At 42.7% G+C, this 22,831-nt stretch overlaps 1 protein-coding gene across 1 annotated transcript; it reads left to right on the top strand.

Moving 5' to 3' along the window:
- The first annotated feature begins 3,559 nt into the window (after positions 1–3,559).
- Positions 3,560–22,826, top strand: LOC127576038 (high-affinity choline transporter 1-like). Its single transcript, XM_052026370.1, has 8 exons — positions 3,560–3,743; positions 5,016–5,129; positions 7,075–7,230; positions 9,421–9,569; positions 17,205–17,348; positions 18,025–18,178; positions 19,536–19,753; positions 21,746–22,826. The coding sequence occupies exons 1-8, from the start codon at positions 3,560–3,562 to the stop codon at positions 22,211–22,213; spliced, it is 1,587 nt and encodes a 528-aa protein (XP_051882330.1). The 3' UTR covers positions 22,214–22,826.
- The last annotated feature ends 5 nt before the right edge of the window (positions 22,827–22,831 follow it).

The following is a 22,831-nucleotide window of genomic DNA, read 5'->3' as shown; positions in this document are numbered from 1 at the left end:
CTGATATAATACTGTGTTGTTTTAATTAACTTCCCGATATTGTTCCAGGCATAACCTTGTAAAGGTTGACATTTTTTCAGAGATGTAGAAGATGGATGTTGACATGCAATGGTCAACTTTATCTGGGTCAGCTGACTTTAGGCTATAGTCAGTCATGATGCAAAAAATATGATAACAAATACCAGGTGGGGGTGAGCTTTGCTGCAAAGACTTCCTTGGCCCCTAGGTAATATGTAGTCATGAGTTATCAACATTGACTCTAAATTACTTTGGCTTTCTGAGACTGTATGTGGTTGACGTAAGCTTCTACACTTTAATGGGAATGTCAAGGAAAATACCCACTACCTGCAATAATGCATTGGCATTCTGAGTGCCCATGCTTGGAGGGATATACCTACTTCTGCCTTAAAAACATTTAAAGATTCTGTTTCCACTGCCCTCCAAGGAAGAGATTTCCAAAGACCCTCTGAGAGAAAAAATGTATTTTCCATCCACCAAAGCATCTCCTTTCTATTTGTCTGTGTTACATAGCTTTCATTAAAATTGAGCAATGAACTGATGTGAATGTTAGACCATAGAATATAACCCACGATCTAAATTCTAATGAAGGTTTGATTAACGTTTGTGATATGTGTCTGATCCCTTCTGCAAGCTTTATCATGCATCATATCACAGCCAGTTATATAGGGGTAAGCAATGAGTCTGGCCAATGTTTTACACTGTACTCCACAAATATTTTTGTCGGTATGATGTGTTTTGCCAGGTTGAGAAGTAACTCAACACTAATCACTCTCATCCACTGAGTGCAGCCCGAGGATTCAGTTCTTCATCTACTTTCAGTCAGGAAAAAAATAAAAAAGAAACTTACAAAACTGGAAAAATACAAGTGATCACCAAACAACCATCAGAGTCCAAAATATGCGACACCAAAGATTTAAAATAATGACTTGGAATTACTGTTTAAAGAAGTGTCTTTAAAATGTTTGCTTGCTTTAGCTTTGTGGAAAACACTGTTGACAAAAAAGAAATATGTGTAAAGAGGTTATTGGTATTAAGAAAATGGGAAACAACAGAAGTTTATAACTTTCATGGGCTTTGTGTCATTTTCATAATTCTGACCTTGAGATTACTTTGCTGATGTTGGCAGACTCTCAGAAACCCTTACCCCAGTTCTGAAAGATAGTGTCATTATCCCGTTCAAAATTGTAAGTGTCGAAAACTCTTTGTTGAAATAAAGTAATAGAAATAGTGTGCTGGCTAGTTAATAAAGGAAGATTGGATGTGCATCCTGCCATGAAATGAGGAGGTACCTATTTTTCTACTTATGACAGGAACAGATACGTTAGGTATAAGATATTAATAAATAAGTCAGTCAGATATTATGGGCCTGATTTTGTTGTTATCATAGAGTAATACAGCACGGAAACAGGCCCTTCAGCCCAACTCATCCATGCTGACCAACGTGCCCCTCCAAGCTAGTCCTATTTGTTTGCATTTACCCCATATCCCTCTAAACCCTTCCCATCCATGAACCTGTCCAAATGCCTTTTGAACATTGTAATTGTTCCCACTTCTACCACTCCCTCTGGCAGTTCGTTCCATATACCCACCACCCTCTATGTGAAAAATGTACCTCTATGGTCCACTTTAAATCTTTCCCCTATCACCTTAAGCCTGTGCTCTCTAGTTTTTGATTCCCTTTTCCTGGGAAAAAGACTGTGTGCATTCACCTATCTATACCCCTCATGGTTTTATAAGGTCATCTGTCAGTCTCCTCTGGTCCAAGGAATGAAGTCCAAGCCTGCCCAACCTGTCCCTATAACTCACACCCTCAAGTCCTGGCAACATTCTCGTAAATTTTCTTTGTACTCTTTCCCGCTTAACAATGTCTTTCCTGAACCAGGGTAACCAAAACCGTACACAATACTCCAAGTGCTGCTTCACCAACGTCTAGAAGAACTGCAACATAACATGCCAACACCTATATTCACTGCCCTGACTGATGAAAGCCAGCATGCCAAATGACTTCTTCTCCACCCTGTCTACCTGTGATGCCACCTTCATAGAACTATGTACATGTACTCCTCGGTCCCTCTGTTCTACCACACTCCCCCAGGGCCCTACCATTCACTGTGAAAGTCCTACCCTGATTTGACTTCCTGAAACGCAGCACCTTGTATTCCCATATTAGCCATGCTAAGACGTGTAATGAGGGGAAAGGGTTAAATGACGCCACTCTCACTGACCTTATTAATGGCCATGAAATTGCTGGAAAATACTGGCGAGTCCACAGTCTGTGATGAAGGAGAGATGGGCTGTGAATTTTAAATCACTATAGACTCCTACAGTACTCTGCAATACTCCACGGTCAACCTCAACTAAAGAACTTAGAACGTCAACCTCCCCACTGTGCATGCTACATTTGCTGGATTTGTGCTGTTAATACAAGTTAACCTCAAGGTAGCCATTTAGAGCTGGTGATTCATGTTGTTGTAAGGACCCTGCAGATGACTGTGTTTATAGTCCTGACTTGTTAGCATACCTGAAGATCTTGAAAGCTAACAATGACATTGAGAAGTACCACTTCACAGAGAGTCAGTATTTCCTAGTGTTTTCTTAACTTTACGTTTTACATCTTTCCTTTCTGTCTCTGTCCTTCTCTTAATCCACTCTTTCCCACAATTTATTTCTCTTTTAGCTCCAGTTGACTCTATTTCTTTCTCTGTCATTCTTTCCCCTACTTCCTTAACTTCTTTGGCAACATCACCCAAGCCCACAAACCGATGGCACCTCGGTGGACAAGGCAGCAACACCACCACCTACAGGTTCCCCTCCAAGCCATGCACCATCCCGATTTGGGACTAAATCCTGGAACTCCTTACCAAACAGCAAATGGGAGTATCTTCACCATAAAAATTATAGCAGTTCTCTGGATATTAGAGGAAGATAATAAATGTTGCCCCTTGACATCAGCACATCCCAGAATAAATATAAAATCATTCCTTGGTTAAGGAGATAACCATTGGACTCAGTGTTCCCATGATCCCATTAGCTGGCATAACTTAGGCTGATATGAAGTCCAAATAGACACCACATCTAATCACATTCCATACTTGCATAGATCTTAGTGTGAGCAAAGGTCTTCCTCTGTTATTACAATTGAAACGTTTAACTTATTTGCTAAACGCATCAGGTTGAGTGCAAGAAAACAGTAGTAGAGATAAGACTTGAAAATATTCTTAATGAATATTCTGGTGATAATGGATGCTCCATAGGAATCTGCTGGACGTCCCTCTCAGACAACGTTTCCATCTGGTAGACTGCCCAGTGGGAGAATGATCCCAAGAGTAGCTGAAAAGCAATTGTTTTCATCAACCTGAATTGTTAACACTGCTTCTCTGTCCACTGAGGCAGCTTGACCTACTGAGTAGTTCCGCCATTTTCCGTTTTTTTATTTCAGACGTCCAGCATCTGCAATATTTTGCTTTTCTATTATTATTTGCATTGTGTTGTATTTAATCTTTGGGTTTACTTACTTCATACTGTAGGAGAAAGCACCATGACAGTAAATATTGCCGGGGCTCTGTCAATGGCCATTTTTTATCTTTTTATTCTTGTGGTTGGCATCTGGGCTGCAAAAAGAGCCCAAAAAGTCGAGAGAACATATGTGGGTGATCGCTCTGAAATGGTCATGATCGCAGGAAGAAAAATTGGAATTATTCTGGGCATTCTAACAACCACAGGTAAGGTGATCTTATTCTTAAACTATCCAGATGTTGTATTGTTTATTTGATTCAAAAAGACAAGTTTTCCAGCTTTGATCAGTGCTTGAGGAGACTTAATCATCCTCAAGTCATTCTGTGGCTGTAGCACGTGGCAGATCTAAGTTATCACTTCTTTGCTAAAGTGGAATATCTGCAGGCCCCGCCCCTCAGTAAGGTGCATGCAGAGAAATTGGCCCCAGAATGTGCATTGAGGGCCCTTCTCTCCTTCCCTCCTCCACCTCCTCACCTCCAGCTCTCCTCAGTGGCCCTCTCCCCTTCCTCCCTGTCTTACTGAAGTGGCAGCAGGATGGCTATCAGTGCACCCATTTCTGGCAAGAAGGAAGTATGACAAAAATTACAGAACACCAACAGCATCCACACCATATGCTGGAAACATTTGCAATCTCGTCTGACAATATTTTACACATAACAACACAGAAGAGGCCATTCAGCCTATTGGGTCCACGCCAGCTCCCAGAGGAGCAATCCGTTAGTTGTATTCCCCCTCTCTCTTCTCCCTGTACCCCTATGATGCCCTTTTGATTCCTTTCACTATTAACTTACACAAAGGGACAATTTACAATGGCCAATTAACCTACCAGCACATCTTTGGGATGTGGGAGGAAACTGGAGCACCCGGAGGAAACCCACACAGTCACAGAGAAGACATGCAGTCTCCACGCAGAGGAGCCTCTGGACTTCGCTCTGCCACCAATAACCAACAGACCCGCATTTCACTGAGGATTCCTTGACACAGTGCGGTTGGTAGTGGTTGGACAAGGTGAGTTTTTTCTGCTGCTAAATGCCAGATGAATAATGAAAGGTGATGACAGGCTCACCACAGTCCAATATGGCAATGTGGGCATCAAAGCAGCGTTGCATGAGGATTGACGTCAGCAGCTGCATACTCACCATCTATGTGGTGCCTGTGAGCCAAGGACGAGCCATCACCTGGGCCAGGATTCATGAACCAGTTGCAAGCAAATAGGAACCGGTAGCACCACAAGAAACAATGGCAGGGAGCTTAATTGTGCTGCCTCAGTCCTTTGTGGATGTTGCGTGTAAGCGAAGTATTAGTGAACAGGGCAAACAAGAACGCAGCCTCAGCGTGCTTGCTTTCAGAGTCGAGAGAAGATCAGGCGATCTCAACATAACTGTTCATGATAACGTGTGTACTTCATCACAGCAACGGGATGATAAAATATTCCCTAATTGTCATACAAATGTTTTGACCTGTGCTTCCATTTTTAGCAACGTGGGTTGGTGGTGCCTATATAAATGGCACAGCTGAGATGGTATATCGACCGGATGCTGGGTTAGTGTGGACTGTAGCCCCTTGGACGAGTTTGCTCTGTTTGTTCATCGGTGAGTAGAGATATAATCCCAACGTTAGAAGTGCTTTTGTTGGGAACCTTCAGCAGTAACCAAGTTTTCAGAGCAGGCAGCATTGTAAGCTGGTCCAGCAGGTACAATGGTGCCAGAGAGCATGCAGATCCAGAACAGGTGGCCTGCTGGATCCCCTTTGGAAGGACAGCTGGTAGTGCCACTGCCTCACAGTGCCAGATAACCGGGTTCAATCCTGACCTCCGGCACTGTCAGTGTGGAGTTTGCACATTCTCCCTGTGCATTTCCTCTGGGTGCTCCAGTTTCCTCCCACACCTCAAAAACAAGTAGTTAGTACATTAATTGGCCACTGTAAATTGTTCTTAGTGTGTAGGTGAGAGGAGTGTGGGATCAGCGTTGATGGATGCTTGATGGTTAGTGTAGACTCAATAGGCTGAAGGGTCTGTTTCCATGTTATGATTCCATGACACCCAAAAAACTGGTCTTTGCCTTCTTTTGCTGGGCTAATCATAGGGTGTTGACGGGGCAAACGCCCACTTGGATTTTCTGATTCGCCAAAGTGGACAAACACATCTGAGGAGAACTGCGGCATATTACACATGAATTCACAGGCTGAAACAAGAGCCATGCAGTTCCACCAAGAACTGTCTGCCCATCTCCCAGCTGCCGTCCCACTCGGCCACTTGGAATCTCAAGTACTGACTGGGTGCAAAGGAGTTTCCTTCCACAATTTGAGATCTTCTCAAATCTTCAAAATGTAAATTATTTTCATGCTTCTTGGACCACCCTCACAGTGGGTAAAATCTCCTCACACATCTCAGAGGGTCTGTCTTTATCTCAATAAGCTTGCAGTAATGTAGCCTGGTAAACCAAGAGTGAATCTCTAGCTGGGAAGTGAGACAGAATCTGGAGAACTCTCTACAGCAGGAAAGGGAGCCCGGGCAGTGAGGTGGGTTTCGCTGCCTTCTCTGGTGCATCTGGATGACCCTCATGGATTAAACTGGCCCGATAAGCTCCAAGCCACTGTGAGCTGAGGGCCGTTCGTCATACCAGTGATGGCAGCATGCAGCTCACAAGTAATCTAAGGAAAGAGCTGATTGGATTCCAGCAAACTCTTTCGCATTACATTGTCCATTGACAAGCAAGGCTGGAGGATGCTGCATGCAGGATGTCTATGAGACAGCACAGAGCCTTCCATTGCTGTCTCGTTCCCACACCCTGAACAATGGGATGCTCATTTTATGTTCACATACAAGATCAAAAGTTTCTCTCAAAAGCTTCAATTTCTGCCAGTGGTGTTGAAAAAGTGCACTACATGACCTGTGGCATCATTAGCTGCTTGAGTCACACTGGTCATCAGGGGAATCTCGCTCAGAAGTGCTGAGGCTAACTTCCTGCCAGCCAATCGATCCCAGGAATCGATCACAAAGGATGTAATAAAGCTAATATAAAGAACAGGTGCAAATGGGTCCAATTGCTCAGCAGTCATGCTTTATGTGACAGTGTATTAAAACGACGCACATCAGACAGCAATATTTGGATAGCTAAGATATCACACACTGTACTTTCAAGCTTGTGTTAGGCATGTGTGGTCTGGATGAGCATTGTATGAGGAGCACTGTCATGGCATCTGTTACAAGGACCCTTGTGTAATCAGGCAATGTTGAGCTGGTGGACCAAGTGAGGTTGTTTTGGACATTAATGAAATCAGGGAACATGGGGTAAATGCAGGAAAGTTGTGCTGAGGTAAAAGATTAGCCACAATCTTACTAAATGGCAGAGAAGGCACAAGAGGTTGAAGGGCCCACTATTGCTTCTGTTTCTTGTATTCTTATAATCAAATTATATTCTAATGAGGTACTAGCCATTAACAAAAGTGATAAATATAAAAGGAATATAAAACAAGGGGAGTTTGATGTTTTAGGTCATCTCTGCAGTATATCAACGATACTTCTATCTTCCCCAGGTGCGTTATTTTTTGCCAAGAAAATGAGAAGGCAGAAGTATGTAACTATGTTGGATCCCTTTCAGCAACGCTATGGCAATTACGTTGCAAGCCTTGTATTTATTCCGGCTATAATTGGTGAAGTATTCTGGTCTGCTGCCATTCTGGCAGCCCTAGGTATGGATGTGGAACATATTTGGTCTGTTCTCTAAAACCAGTACTCCACGCATCAAAATCTTTTAAGTATCCGTATATATCATTTCTTGTTTAATTAATAATTTGTCAGTTCCAACTGGAGCAAAACATTGGAAGGTTATCCATAAGTCCATGGCTTAATGGAAAGGCATGACTCACTAAACCCCATTTTGTACATAATTATCTAATCAACAGGATTTCCATTTGGCCATTTGGAATTCTCAAGAATTGCCTGGGTACAAAGGAGGTTTTTCACATCTTGAGGTCTTTTCGAAACTTTAAATGTAAATTATTTTGATGTCTCTTTCACCACTCTCTCTTTGAGTAAAATCCCCTTTGCTAATAGCTTTTATGTGCTGGCCAGTCATACGCCTCCATAATGTCGCAGTTTGGTATTTGGAAGTGTTAGAGTATTAGGTGGTATTGCATGTTTAACTTTAAATTATAAAGAAAATGAATATAATGAACAATGATTGAGCATGTAATGTGTTATGAACTTCTTTAAATGAATAGGTGAAAAGACCAAAGTTCCTTCGAAAGTCATATTTTCTTATGATATAGAAGGCGATCGTCCAATCCACTAAGTCTATGCCAGACGTCAGGGCAGTCAACCCCATCAATCCTACTCCCCCATTTATTCCCGATTCTCTTTCACATGCCCATCAACTCAACCCTGATTCGCCAACCAGCCACTTACACAAAGGCCAAGTACCCTACCAATCAGTATGTCTTTGGGATGTGCACCTGGAGGAAACCCACGCGATCACAGGGAGAACATACAAACTCCACACAGATGGCACCAGACACTGGGATCAAATCCAGGTTGTTGAAACTATGCTGCAGCAATACTACCTGCTGCACCACTGCAATGCCCACACACCAAGTGATTTTTAAATAACTAGGAAGATGCTCTGTATCACCAAAATCAGGTGCTGTTTTAACCATTCAGTAGCATCCTCTTAATCTGTGGGCTCAGGGTACTTAAACAATGAGACAGGCATCCACAGTTACAATAGTTGCAATAAGGACAGCATGATTTCAGTGATCCCTGTCCCTCAACAGGACAACCCTCAAGGCCATTTTGACCACAAGACTGCAGTTGCCCAGAATAATTGAACTAAGTGTTTCAATATGTTTCTCAACCTGGCAAAGGATTGGCAGTGCGGCATTGTCTGGAATTTTCAATGCTGCTTGCAAAGAAACCTTTCAATGCCCCTGATTATTGAAACCTCTACAGCTACCACAGAGTCTTTTTCTTGTCTCTCCACTTCGGACAGTCTTTGGATCGCTAAAGTGAGAGGGCAGCTATCCATCCAATCATTTCCTTTCCTACCCTCGTACTGGCAAGAACATTGCAACTGTGGGAAAGGATCAGTTTCCATCAGTTCTTTACCTCAGCTGAGTTCTCCTTACTCTGTATGCTCTGTATGGGTAGATGGCAAGATGTTTTCACTAGTGGGACAACCTCAAACAAGGGGACACAGTAACAAGATTAAAGGGTAGCCATTTAAAACCAAGCTGGGAAGAAAATAGTTCTTGCAGAACGTGGTGAATCTCTGAAATTCTTTACCTGAGAGGATTGTGGAGACTAGATCATTAGGGTATTTAAAGAGGAAATAGATAAATTCTTGAAAGATCAGGTATTGAGCTCTGTGGGAACCTGGCACAAAAGAGGAGATGAGGCCTGGGAGAGATCAGCCACAATCATATTATATGGCATGGTAGGCTTGAGGGGGTGAATTGCCTACTCCTGCTCCTATTTTCTTATTGGTTGAAAATTTTAGGGTTCTTTTCATCCAACACCCCAGACTGTAGTTTAATCAAACCTCAGTCAACGGCTCCACTTTCTCCCCATCACAAATCATCTAAAAATGCAGGACATGTTGGGTGCAGAACACTTTCTTCTGTCAACAACTTCCCAGAAACACAGGCCGGGATTTTGCGTTACCAGGTTGTTGCTAAGTCCACAACACTCCCACCAGAATATCTGTGATCAGGGGAGGTTTCTTCACCAACAACTTTCTGGCAAGCACCTGTGAGCTATGCATCAGAGGCCTGTAGTTTTTTTTTATTGGTATTGCTGTTTTAATTCAAATGTAATCTTTATCTTTTCCAGTAAATATTGGTTGGTAATGGTTGAAGACTAAGTTTCAATTTCTCCTTCTTACACAGGTACAACTTCCAGTATCATACTAGACCTAAATAAGAATGCATCAATGGTGATCTCAGCCTGTGTAGCAATGATTTACACTTTACTTGGGGGTCTGTACTCTGTGGCATATACTGATGTCGTTCAGTTAGGATGCATTTTCTTTGGTTTGGTGAGTTAGAGCTTCAATGTTATTGTTACAGTATCTCTGGTTAATTGTAGTTTTGTATATCTTGGCCATATCTTTAACATAGTAATGTCAATCCTGTTCTATGTTTATGATCAATTCAACCATGGATTATAAGTAAAAGCAGAAAATGCTGGAAATACTCAGCAGGTCAGGCTGCATCGTGGGAAGAGAAACAGAGCTAATGTTTCAAATTGAAAACTCTTCATCAGAACTGGGAAGGGAAGCAAAGAAAGGTCTTTGACCCAAAGCATTGTCTCTGTTCCTCTTCCCACTGATAGAACATAGCACAGAAAAGGCCCTTCGGTCCACAATGTTGTGCCGACATAGCTAATCCCTCCTGCCTACAGAATGCCCATATCCCTCTATTTTCCTCTCATTCATGTGCCCATTCAAGCCCTTCTTAAAAACCCCCAAAGAATTTACCTCCACCACCCTATCAGGCAATGCATTCCAGGCATCCACCACTCTCTCAGTAAAAAAACATACCCCTCACGTCTGTTCTGAACCTACCCCCTCTCACCTTAAATGCATGCCCTCTGGTATTGGATCGCTCAATGATGGGAATAAGATATTGCTTGTCTACCCTATCTATGCCTCTCATAATTTTATACACTCCCAACAGATCACCCCTCAGCCTCCGATGCTGCAGAGAAAAGAGCCCAAGTTTGTCCAGCCTCTCCTGATAGCACATGCCCTCTAATCCAGGCAGCATCCTGGTAAAACTCCTATGCACCCTCTCTAAAGCCTCGACATCCTTCCTATAGTGAGGTGACCAGAATTGCATGCAATACTCTAAATGTGGCCTAACCAGAGTTCTATAGAGAGGCATCGTAACTTCTTGACTCCTATACTCAATACCTCGATTAATAAATGCAAGCATTCCATAAGCCTTCTTAACCATCCTATCTACCTGTGTAGCCACTTTCAATGAGCCATGGACTTGCATCCCAAGGTCTCTCTGCTCTTCAATACTGTTAAAGGTCTTGCCCTTAAGAGTGTACTGCCTCCTGACATTAGTCCTACCAAGGTGCAACACCTCACATTTATCCAGGTTAAACGCCATCTGCCATTTCTCTGCCCACATCTGCCACTGATCTATATCACGCTGTATCCATCGCCAGTCTTCTACACTATTCACAACTCCACCAATCTTGGTATTGTCTGCAAACTAACCCACCCATCAACATACTCATCCAGGTCACTTATGTACATCACCAACAGCAGAGCTCCCAGTACAAATCCCTGCGGAACACCACTACTCACAGGCCTCCAGCTCAAATAAGTCCCTTCAACCGCCACCCTCTGTCTTCTAAGAGCAAGCCAGTTCTGGATCCACACAGCCAATTCTCCACTGACCCCATGCATCCGAACTTTCTTGATTAACCTATTATGTGGGACATTGTCAAATGCCTTACTGCAGTCCATATAGATGACATCCACAGCTCTACTTCCATCAATCTCTCTCGTCACCTTGTCAAAAAACTCAACCAGGTTAGTAAGACACGACTTGCCCTGCACAAAGCCATGTTGGGTTTCCCTAATCAAACCATTGGATTCCAGATGCTCGTATATCCTATCTCTAAGAACTTTCTCCAGCAATTTCCCTGCAACTGATGTGAACCTCACTGGTCTATAGTTCCCCAGATTTCCCCTTGTTCCTTTCTTAAATAGAGGAACAACATTAGCCACTCACCAGTCCTCCGGGACCTTAGCCGTGGTCAAAGAGGACGCAAAGATACTGGTCAAGGCCCCAGCAATTTCCTTTCTCACCTCCCTCAGTAACATGGTGTATATCCCATCGGGCCCCAGGGACTTATCCACCTTAATACTGTTTAGGAGGCCTAACACTACCTCCTCCTTGACCTGTAAATGCCCTAATATGTTTCTGCCCTCAGTTCCAATTTCTGTTTCCTGCATGTCCTTTTCCTGGGTAAGTACTGAAGAGAAATACTCATTCAGAACCTCACCCACATCCTCTGCATCCAAACATAGATTCCCTTCATTATCCCTAAGTGGTCCTACCCTTTCCCTTGTTATCCTCTTATTCCTGACGTAGGTATAGAATGCCTTTGGATTCTCCATAGTCCTACTTACTAAGGACTTTTCATGGCCCCTCCTGGTTTTCCTAATTCCTCTCTTGAGTTCATTTCTAGCGTCTCTATAGTCCTCACGTGCTCTGTCTGATCCTATCTTCCGAAGCTCTACATACTTGTCCTTTTTCTTCTTGACGAAGTTCATTACTTTTCTGGACCTCCAAGGTTCCCTTATTTTCCCATTGATGTCCTTCCTTCTAATCAGGACATACCTATCCTGTACTCTGTGTATTTGATCCTTAAACACTTTCCACATGCTCGACGTGGACTTGCCAGCAAAAAGGTTTTCCCAATTTACTCTACCTAGTTCCTGCCTTACGCCTTCATAATTAGCGCTGCTCCAATTTAAAACCCTCCCCCTAGCCCCATACCTATCCTTATCTATCGCTATCCTGAAAGTTAATGAGCTGTGGTCACTGTTCCCCAATTGCTCACCCACTGATAGGTGAATCACCTGGCCAGGCTCATTACCCAACACCAGGTCCAGAATAGCTTCTCCCCTTGTTGGGCTGTCAATATATTGATTTAAGAACCCCTCCTGAATACACCTAACAAACTCTGCCCCATCTAACCCCCTTGCACTAAAAAGGTCCCAATTTATATTAGGGAAGTTGAAGTCTCCTATGACCACAACCTTGTCATTTTTACACATTTCCCTATTCTTGAGTTCTACCCATATAGACTCTATGTCCGAGCCCTCCATTATGTCTCCTCGGAGTGCAGCTGATATATTATCTCTAATTAGTATTGCAACTCCTCCCCCTCTTTTACCCCCTCTCTATTCTTCCTAAAACTTCAAAACCCTGGTACATCGATCATCCATTCCTGTCCCTCCCTCAGCCAAGTCTCTGTAATGGCCACAACATCATCATGCAGCGTGACCTGCTGAGTATTCCAGCATTTTCTGGTTTTATTTTAGATTTCCATCAGGTGCAGTTTTTTTGATTATTTGGATTATGACTGCAGTAAACTGGGACCATTGTTTGAGTAATATTTCTTTATTCAGTCCTACTTCAGGTTCCTCCAGTATTCTCTCAAGTAAAGGGGTTCATTGGAATTTAATTACAGGATAATATTGGTTATGGGTTCAAATGGTGATTATAAATGTCAACCCTGCTCAGTGTAGGACTCTCATGTCTAAAGCTGAAGCTTTTGGGTTCAAACGCTAACGTAACCCGGGCTGACACTGCCTTGGGAGTAGCTGACACCTCACTGAGGTGCTAAGGTGTGCTGGACTTGTTGGAATTGCTGAGGGAATCCTGCTTTATCCAAGGGGCTGTATTTCATATCAGATACCTGTCAAGGTGAATGTAGAAATCCACATTGCACTAGCTAAAGAGAGCTCTTCTGAGATCCTGAATAAATTAAAAATTTTAACCTAGATGTCCAAACTGATCATTATCCTCGTTTGATCATAAAGGGCCAGTATCCAGATGGCTTTGTGAGAATTAAGCAGTAATAGTCTATATTTTGGTTTGATAATGATCTCACTGCTGTGGACACTAGTGCAGCTGCCTCACAGCTCCACCATTCCAGATTCAATCCTGACCTCCAGTGCCGTCAGTGTAGAGTTTGCACATTCTCCTTGTGACCACCTGGGTTTCCCCTGGGTGCTGAGGTTTCCTCCCATATCCCAAAGATGTGCTGATTGGTAGGTTAATTGGCCACTGTAAATTACCCTAAGTGTGGGTGGCTGATGAGAGAACCAAAGGAGTGTTAATGGACAGTGGGGGAAGGAGTACATAGAACATAGAACATTACAGCACAGTACAGGCCCTTCGGCCCACAGTGTTGTGCCAACATTTTATCCTGCTCTAAGATCTATCTAACCCTCCCCTCCCACATAGTCCCCCATTTCTCTATTACTCATGTGTCTATCTAAGTGTCTCTTATATGTCCCTAATGTATCTGCCCCCACAACCTCTGCCAGCAGTGCGTTTCACGCACCCACTACTCTTGGTGTAAAAAAACTTACCCCTGACATCTCCCTTATATCTTCCTCCAATCACCTTAAAATTATGTCCCATCATGTTAGCCATTGTCACCCTGGGAAAAAGTCTCTGACTGTCTACCCAATCTAAACCTCTTATCATCTTGTACACATCTATCAAGTCACGTCTTATCCTCCTTCACTCCAAAGAGAAAAGCCCCAGCTCACTCAACCTATCCTCATAAGACATGCTCTCCAATCCAGGCAGCATCCTGGTAAATCTCCTCTGCACCCTTCCTAAAGCTTCCACATCCTTCCTATAGTGAGGCAACCAGGACTGAACACAATACTTCGTGTGGTCTAACCAGAGTTCTATAGTTCTACAGTCCTATCAACCTGTGTGGCAACCTTGAGGGATCCATGGACGTGGACCACAAGATCCCTCTGTTCCTCCACACTGCTAAGAGTCCTGCCATTAACCTTGTATTCTGCCTTCAAATTCGATCCCCCGAAGTGTATTACTTCACACTTATCCGGGCTGAACTCCATCTGCCACTTCTCAGCCCAGCTCTGCATTCTATCAATGTCCTGTTGTAATTTACAGCAACGTTCTACACTATCCACAACACCATCAACCTTTGTATCATCAACAACCCTTCCACATCCTCATCCAAGTCATTTATAAAAATCACAAAGATCAGGGGTCCCCGAACAGATCCCTGCAGAACACCACTGGTCACTAACCACCAGGCAGAATACACTCCATCTACAACCACCCTCTGTCTTCCATGGATGAGCCAATTCTGAATCCACACAGCCAAGTTTCCCTGGATACCATGCCTCCTGACTTTCTGAATGAGCCTTCCATGAAGAACCTTATCAAACGCCTTATGAAAATCCATGTACACCACATCCACTGCTCTACCTTCATCAATGTGCTTTGTCACATCCTCAAAGAATTCAATCAGGCTCGTGAGGCACAACCTGCCCCTCACAAAGCCATTCTGACTGTCCCTAATCAGCCTATGCTTCTCCAGGTTCCCAAAAATCCTGCCTCTGAGTATTTTCTCCAGTAATTTGCCCACCACTGAAGTAAGACTCACTGGTCTGTAATTCCCAGGGTTATCCATACTCCCATTCTTGAAAAAAGGAACAACATTTGCCACCCTCCAATCATCTGGCACTACTCCTGTGGCCAGTGAAGATGCAAAGATCATCGCCAAAGGTGCAGCAATCTCTTCCCTCGCTTCCCATAATAACCTTGGATATATCTCATCCGGCCCTGGTGACTTATCTATCCTAATGTTTTTCAAAAGTTCCAGCACATCCTCTTTCTTCACATTGACATGCCCTAGCATATCAGCCTGTTGTATGCATCCTCACAAATGTCAAGGTCTCTCTCTCACTGGTAAATACTGAAGCAAAGGATTCATTAAGGACCTCCTCTACCTCTTCCGACTCCAGGCACATGTTTCCTCTTTTATCCCTGATCAGTCCTACCTTCGCTCTAGTCATCCTCCTATTCTTCACATACTTGTAGAACGCCTTGGGGTTTTCCTTGATCCTACTCGCCAAGGCCTTCTCATGCCCCCTTCTAGCTCTCCAAAGTCCATTATTAAGCTCCCTCCTGGCTACCTTGTAACTCTCCAGGGACCTGTCGGATCCATGCTTTCTAAACCTCAGGTAAGCTTCTTTCTTCTTCTTGACAAGATATTCTACATCTCTTGTCAACCATGGTTCCTTCACTCTACCATCCTTACCCTGCCTCAATGGGACAAACCTATCCAGAACCCCATGCAAGTAGTCCCTAAACAACCTCCACATATCCGCTGTGCTCTTCCCCAAGAACATCTGTTCCCAATTTACGCTCCCAAGTTCCTGCCTATTAGCATCATAATCCCCCCTCCCCCAGTTAAATACTTTCCCATATCGTCTGCTCCTATCCCTCTCCAAGGTTATGGTCAAGGAGTTATGGTCGCTGTCTCCAAAATGGTCTCCCATCAAGATATCTGAAACCTGATCAGGCTCATTGCCTCGTACCAGGTCCAGTATGGCCTCTCCTTTAGTCGGCCTGTCCACGTACTGTGTCAGGATTCCTTCCTGGACACACCAAACAAACTCTGCCCCATCTATCCCCTTTACACTAAGGAGGTGCCAATCATTAGGGAAGTTGAAATCACCCATGATAACAACCCTGTTATTTTTGCACCTCTCCAAAATCTGCCTCCCGATCTGCTCCTCAGCATCTCTGCTGCTACTGGGGGGTCTGTAGAATACTCCCAATAGAGTGATTGCTCCCTTCCTGTTTCTGACTTCCACCCACACTGACTCAGTAGACGACCCTTCCAGGACATCCTCCCTTTCTACAGCCGTGACACTGTCCCTGATCAGCAAAGCCACTCCCCCACCTCTTTTACCTCTGCCCCTGTCCCTTTTGAAACATCTAAACCCCAGAATATCCAGCAGCCATTCCTGCCCTTGCGACATCCAAGTCTCTGTAATGGCCACCACATCATAGTTTCACGTACTTACCCATGCTCTAAGTTCATCACCCTTGTTCCTGATACCTCACGCATTAAAGTAGACACACTTCAGCCCATCCAACTGACTGCAATTTTGCCCTTTCAACTGCCTATCCTTCCTCACAGTCTTTCTACACACTGCAACTACTTGTACACTAAATTCACCAACCTCTGACCTATCACTCAGGTTCCCATCCCCCTGCCAAACTAGTTTAAACCCTCCCCAACAGTTCTAGCAAACCTGCCCACAAGAATATTGGTCCCCTCCAGTTCAGATGTAACCCGTCCCTTTTGTACAGGTCATGCCTTCCCCAGAAGGGATCCCAATGATCAACAAATCTGAAACCCTGCCCCCTGCACCAATTCCTTAGCCACGCATTCATCTGCCAAATCATCCTATTCTTACCCTCACTGGCACGTGGCTGCCCTTGAGCTCCTGCTTTTTACCTTCCTGCCGAGCTCCCTATATTCCCTCTTCAGGACCTCATCTCTTTTCCTACCTATGTCTTTGGTACCAATATGTACCACGACCTCTGGCTGTAGGTTGCAGGGAAATAAGTGAGAGAATGGGATTGATGGGATTGCTGAGTGCTATCATGGATTTGATAGGCCAAATGTCCTCTTTCTGTGACATAAGGAAATACGAAAAGATGCACTCTGCATCAAGGTATTGAAATAATTGAGCAATGAATGCTGAAAATCTCAGATGTCAGAAAAACATCAGCATCCAAAGAGGAGAAAAGCAGATAAATTGGTTTATTATTGTCACATGTACTGAGGTACAGTGAAAACTTTGTTTTGCATTCCATCCATACAGATCGTTTCATTACATCAGTACATTGAGGTAGTGCAAGGGAAAAGCAATAACAGAATGCAGAATATAGGTTAATGTTTGGATTGAAGTTTTCCATCGGAGTTGTACAATAACTTATGAATAGACTAAATGACAGGACTGAGTACTTGCCTAATATCTGAACAAATTCCCAACCACAGGCATTGAACATATACTTGTTATCTGTAGTCACAGGAAGATGCATGAGTGGATAATTGCAAAGCATGTTCTTTCTTTTAGTGGCTCTGTGTTCCTTTCACAATTCAAAATCAAGCTGTTACAAGCATCAAACTCACAGCAGTTAAGGAGGTCTATCAGAAGCCCTGGCTTGGAAAAATTGATAAGATATTTATTGGAAGATGGATAGATGATCTTTTGCTAATGGTAAGAATCAAATTTTCCATTATTAAGGGTGAAATTCACATTTTTACCTGGCGTAAGTGAATGTCGCAGATTAGTGATCAAATAAATGTGCTGTCAGCTACATAATTAAATTTAGCTTTGGCATACTTCAAGAAAAGAAAATGATATCTCATCATCATAGCTTAATCACAGCTCTTTATTGTAAATTGTTTTCCAGATGTATCATTTGCACTGCTACATATATTGGCACTGTTGGTAAATTGATGAAGAAATACATTTCGAAACATCTAGGTTTTTACGAATGTGTAGTACCTTGATCCACTTAAATACTAGAGAAGTAGGTTTAGTACCACACAGGGGAAAATGAGAATAAAAAGCACAGTGAGTTACTTTTATTCTGTCTTGGTGGTATTTTGTAAATAAACAGTAGGGCAGCTAAAGTATAGCTCAAAACAATTGTAGTTACAGAGGTAATGTAATTCCAATTATTTATTCATATACATTATTATTTTAATAGAAAATATTTTTGGCCTAATTTTACTGATCATTTCTAATGATATACTGAAATATAATTCACAATTAATTAACTCCACGTGTATCTTCTGCTTCTTTAGTACATTAGAATCTATTTGGTCACGCCAGATAAATCATTATTAATGTAATAGTTCCACAGACAGATTGGAATTTAATTTTACAGGTGTTGGGTGGAATACCATGGCAAGCCTACTTTCAACGAGTGCTGGCTTCTTCCTCACCTAAAAGTGCTCAAATATTATCAATAGCAGGAGCATTCGGTGGTTGTATTATGGGCATTCCTTCAGTCCTAATTGGCTCCGTTGCAGCTTCTACAGGTACGGTAATTCAGAAACATGTATAAGCTCAGGTAGAATAACAATGCACCCATCTATCAGAGGTAAATTGTGCAGGTCACTCTCTGGGGGTGTGTGTGTCTGCGCATTAATCTTTCCGGGTCCTTGCATCTGTCCATTTGTCAGCTGATAAGGCAGAACTGCTGGGGAAGGGGAGTGGTTGAAATCACTTCATTGATGCTGCAGCTGAAGAAGGTTACAGAAAAGTCTTGTTTTAGCTTGTCAGCTAATTTAGCAACTCACAAGAATCCCACTTTACCTGCTTGGCTTACCAACTGGAATGAAGGTTTGTGTACATTCCTTTGGCAATTTTCTCAAGCCTTTAATTCTAAGATGCAAGGTTTTGAAATTACATGGTATCGTTACATAGTTTGTGTAATAAACATGTACCAAAGTCTCCAGACAGTAGGCAGAAGGCATGCGATCATCACAAGCTGGAAATGTGCCAGCTGCCATAGTAATGTGGATGTCTCTAGATAATGGGGTGTCTCTAGAATCTAATCCTGGCATTTAGCATGACATATTAAAATAAGGGGGCAGGGTAATATTGCAAGAGGCTCCATTTGTTTCCAGTTTGTCATTGTATAGAAAGGACTAAACAGACAAAATTGACAATGTTGGGTTCATTTCTTTACTCATTCATTGGATATGGATGTCACTGGAAATGCCAGCATTCATTGTCCATCACTAATTTCCCCTGGACTGAGGAGGCAGTTAAGAGTCAACCACATTGGTGGGTTTGGATCAAAGTTGAAAGCAAGCTGGAGCAGGCTGATACAGCGTAACCAATAGGAAAATGGCCAACATGACTTTTGTGATCTGACTGTATTGGTAAGAAATTTAGGTTTGTTTCAGCCGTGGTTTGGAGTGAACATGACAGTTTCCCTCCCTGAAGCGCATTAGTGAATCAGATGGTCTTTAAGTGATCCAGCAGCTTCATGGTTGCTGTAACTGAAATGACATTTCTCTTTTAAATTCCAGATTTATTCAATTACTTGAATTTAAATTCCCCAGCTTCTGTGGTGGGATTTGAACTCGTGTTTCTGGATCAATGGTTCAGAACTCTGGCTGCTGGTCCAATAATTTACAAAGAAAAGCCCAGGAAAATGTGAATGCAGTTGAAGAGCTACCACCAACACAAACATGTTAAGCTGAAAGGGTTACCTACTGAACAATAGATTGGGTTAATAATCAGGTCCAAAATAAACACAACATGTAAAATTGGATTGTTTAACAAAGCAATGTAAGGACTGCTGCACGCAACCTTCCTCCCAGATACACTGATTGCTCAGGGCAACCAATGCTCTCATTATGAATACTTCTCTCCTATTTGTTTCAGACTGGAATCAAACTTCTTATGGTGCCATATCACCTTTTGAAAAGGGGGAAGCTGCTATGATCCTGCCGATAGTCCTTCGATATTTGTGCCCTCGTTACATTTCTATTTTTGGAATTGGCGCCATTTCTGCTGCTGTCATGTCTTCAGCGGACTCCTCTCTTCTTTCATCCAGCTCCATGTTCACCCATAACATCTATCGGAAAATTCTCAGACCAAAGGTAACGTTAAGGATTGTGCCTGTGTACCCAAATGCTAGAGATATGTGCCTGGAAATTGGACCACGTGATGCTACCTTTTTGTACACTACATAATTCAATTTCAGTGTGAAGGTGACCACAAAAGAAAATAAGGGATTTGCCCTGAGCCTCAGAGTCTGTGGTTTTCCTCTGGATCTTCTGTGCTTCTGATACACAAGTACCAGGGACATACAGTAACATGGAATGGTTTACCATGCAGAAGCAAACCTTCACGACACTTTGTCTCTCTTGCAACAAACAATATGTCTGAAAAAGGAAGACATTTCAGATGTTCTGGAGTGAAGGGCCTCATCTTGAGAACAGATGTGGTGGAGACTGCGAAACTGAAAGAAAGGAATAACGTCCTTACAAGAAACAGGGTGGGAGAAGGTGTAGTCCAGGTAGCTGTGGGAGTCAGTGGATTTGTAGTAAATGTCAGTGCATAGTTTGTCTCCTGAGATGGAGACAGAGAGATCAAGAAAGGAGAGAGAGGTCTCAGAAATGTTCCTCTTCACAGGCAGACTCTCAAGGTCGAAGATGATTTGCTTCATCTCTGAAGTAGCTGATGAGGTCAATGTTGGAATTGAAGACTCTTCCACAGATGGGACAGGAAATGTTTGGTAAAGAACATTCCTCCCACTGGGCTTCTACTTGCTCCCAACACATGGATTTCAGGTTATTAGGATCATACCAGATGATCCACCTTCATTTTAAGCAGTCATCTAAAAAAAACTGCAGATAGCGGAAACCTGAAATAAAAACAGAATGTTCTGGAAACTCATGCAGAATCTGTGGAAAGAAAAAGTGAATTAATATTTCAGGTCGAAGCTGAATCAGAACTGGAAAAGCAAAAAAAAAAGCAACCTGGTTTCAAGTTGTGGAGGGTGTGGGAGAAGAATCGAGAGGACAAAGTTGATATCTCTGATTGGGTAGGTTCAGGGTTGCCATGGTGACATGCACCTTCATTCAGTCCTGAACCGCTAATGGCCCATCACTTTAATTTTCCAGCACTCTCCCACTCTGACCTGTCTGTCTGTGGCCTCCTGCACTGTTCCAATGAGTCCCAATGTAAGATAAAGGAACACCACCTCAGCTTCCATTTAGGTACCTTGCAGCCCGCGGGACCCAATGCTGAAATCAACAATTTCATGTGCCTTGCTTTCTTTGTTTGTATTGGAACTGGTCAGTTCTGCTATAAGGTTATCTATCTGTAATATTAACTCTGTTTTACCCCTTCACAGACGCTGCCTGATTTGCTAGGCATTTCCGTCATTCTCCTCTTGGTTTGAATTCTTTGCAACAACTCTGACCTGCATTTTACAGCTCTTACATACTCTTTTGTTTTCCCTCTAATTGCCCTCATTAATCAACTAGACTGCTTCATTGACAGCTTTTCACCACAGCAATCCTGGCCTCGCCCTATCAGATATTCTCTTCATCTTCCTACTTTTGCAGTTCTGATAAAAGGTCCTCAAGCTGATACCTTAACTCTGTAGACACAAGAGACTGCAGATGCTGGAATCTGGAGCAACAAACTCAGTGGGTCAGGCAGCATAGGTGAGGTGAAAGGAATCGTTGATGTTTTGGGTCAAAACCCTGCATCAGGACACTGACCAGTTAACTCTGTTTTCTCTTTCCTGATGCTGCCTGACCTGTTGAGTGTTTTTGCCATTCACTGCTTTTGTTTTATATCTTTTATTATTTTTTTCTATTGTATTTGTACCATTCCAGAAAGCAGAAATTTGCTATGCACTGATGACAGTTTTCATTAAACACTTCTTTATAAAATGGATCTGGCCAGATAATTTTGCTCAGGCTTCTGCTCTGCTTGGCTAAACTCCAATTTCAATTTCAATATGCAGGGTTTCTCATGTTGGTAATATTGATCTGGTTTGAAAGTTGCACGTCTAATATATTCACCTTTAATTTTTAGAAACCTGTTTCTCATAGTTCCAATTTTCTTTTTATTTTCAGGCCTCAGAGAAGGAAATCATGTATGTGATGAAAACCACAGTCCTTCTGGTGACAGTACTTGCCACAGTCCTTGCTCTTTTTACCCACACCATTTATGGCCTTTATGCATTAAGTGCTGACATTGCGTACGTTATCCTTTTTCCACAGCTTGTTTGTGTTCTTTATGTTCCACATGTGAATAGGCTTGGATTTGTCACTGGAGTTCTGGTAGGGGCATTGCTCAGGATTACTGGAGGTGAACCCCTTTTTCATTTTCCACCTGTTATCCACTATCCTGGAGGTTATTTCCAAGATAGCTATTATGTCCAGACTTTCCCTTATAAAACATGTGCAATGCTCTCCTCTCTGATTACAACTGTAGTCTTGTCACATATCAGCAAAATTAAATGGCCAGAAAGCTACATAACTGCATTTACATTGACAGGAAGACCAAGTGAGATGAGAAACACTGATTTATTATATCAATAAACTGGAATAATAATACATACGATATACAGCACAATCACACTGGTGGAGGAATGACATGGACTTTGCTTTTCTTACCTGAATTATTCACTTGTACTTCTGCAGTGCTCACCAATTATAAGACTTTGTTGTATTTAAATTAGTAATAATGAATAAAATAAATGTTTAGTAAGGCTTCTAACAGGGCACTATGGCAGATTTGGGAAATTTATTAACTATGCTTTCAAGCTTCAGACGTAATGATTAGGATACACACAGTGCTGTGAAATCTTTCATTTGGGACAAATAAAACTTCATTTTTACAGCACGGTAACAGGTTCTTCCAGCCCAGTGAGATGGCGCTGCCCAATTACACCCACGTTAACCTACTAACCTGTACGTCTTTGGAACGTGGGAGGAAACCAGAGCACACGGAGAAAACCCATGCAGTCACAGGGAGAACTCCTTACAGACAGCAGCGGGAATTGAACCCCAATCGCAGGCACTATAATAGCATTATGCTAACTGGTTTGCTACCATGCCGCCCCCATTAATTTAGACATTTCCATATTATTTTGCTGGCTGGCATCTTTTAACACAATACTAAAAAAGTGACCTCAGGGTGACCTTAGATGAGCGCTT

This window comes from Pristis pectinata, chromosome 11 (genome assembly GCF_009764475.1).
Source record: "Pristis pectinata isolate sPriPec2 chromosome 11, sPriPec2.1.pri, whole genome shotgun sequence".
Taxonomy (NCBI): domain Eukaryota; kingdom Metazoa; phylum Chordata; class Chondrichthyes; order Rhinopristiformes; family Pristidae; genus Pristis; species Pristis pectinata.
This window is presented reverse-complemented; position numbering and strand designations above follow the sequence as displayed.

Coding starts and splice junctions, on each gene's coding strand:
- LOC127576038 (XM_052026370.1), top strand. CDS start 3,560: ATGACAGTAAATATTGCCGGGGCTCTGTCAATGGCCATTTTTTATCTT. Junction 7,231..9,420: donor TGCCATTCTGGCAGCCCTAG/GTATGGATGTGG, acceptor CTTCTTACACAG/GTACAACTTCCAGTATCATA. Junction 17,349..18,024: donor TAGATGATCTTTTGCTAATG/GTAAGAATCAAA, acceptor TTAATTTTACAG/GTGTTGGGTGGAATACCATG.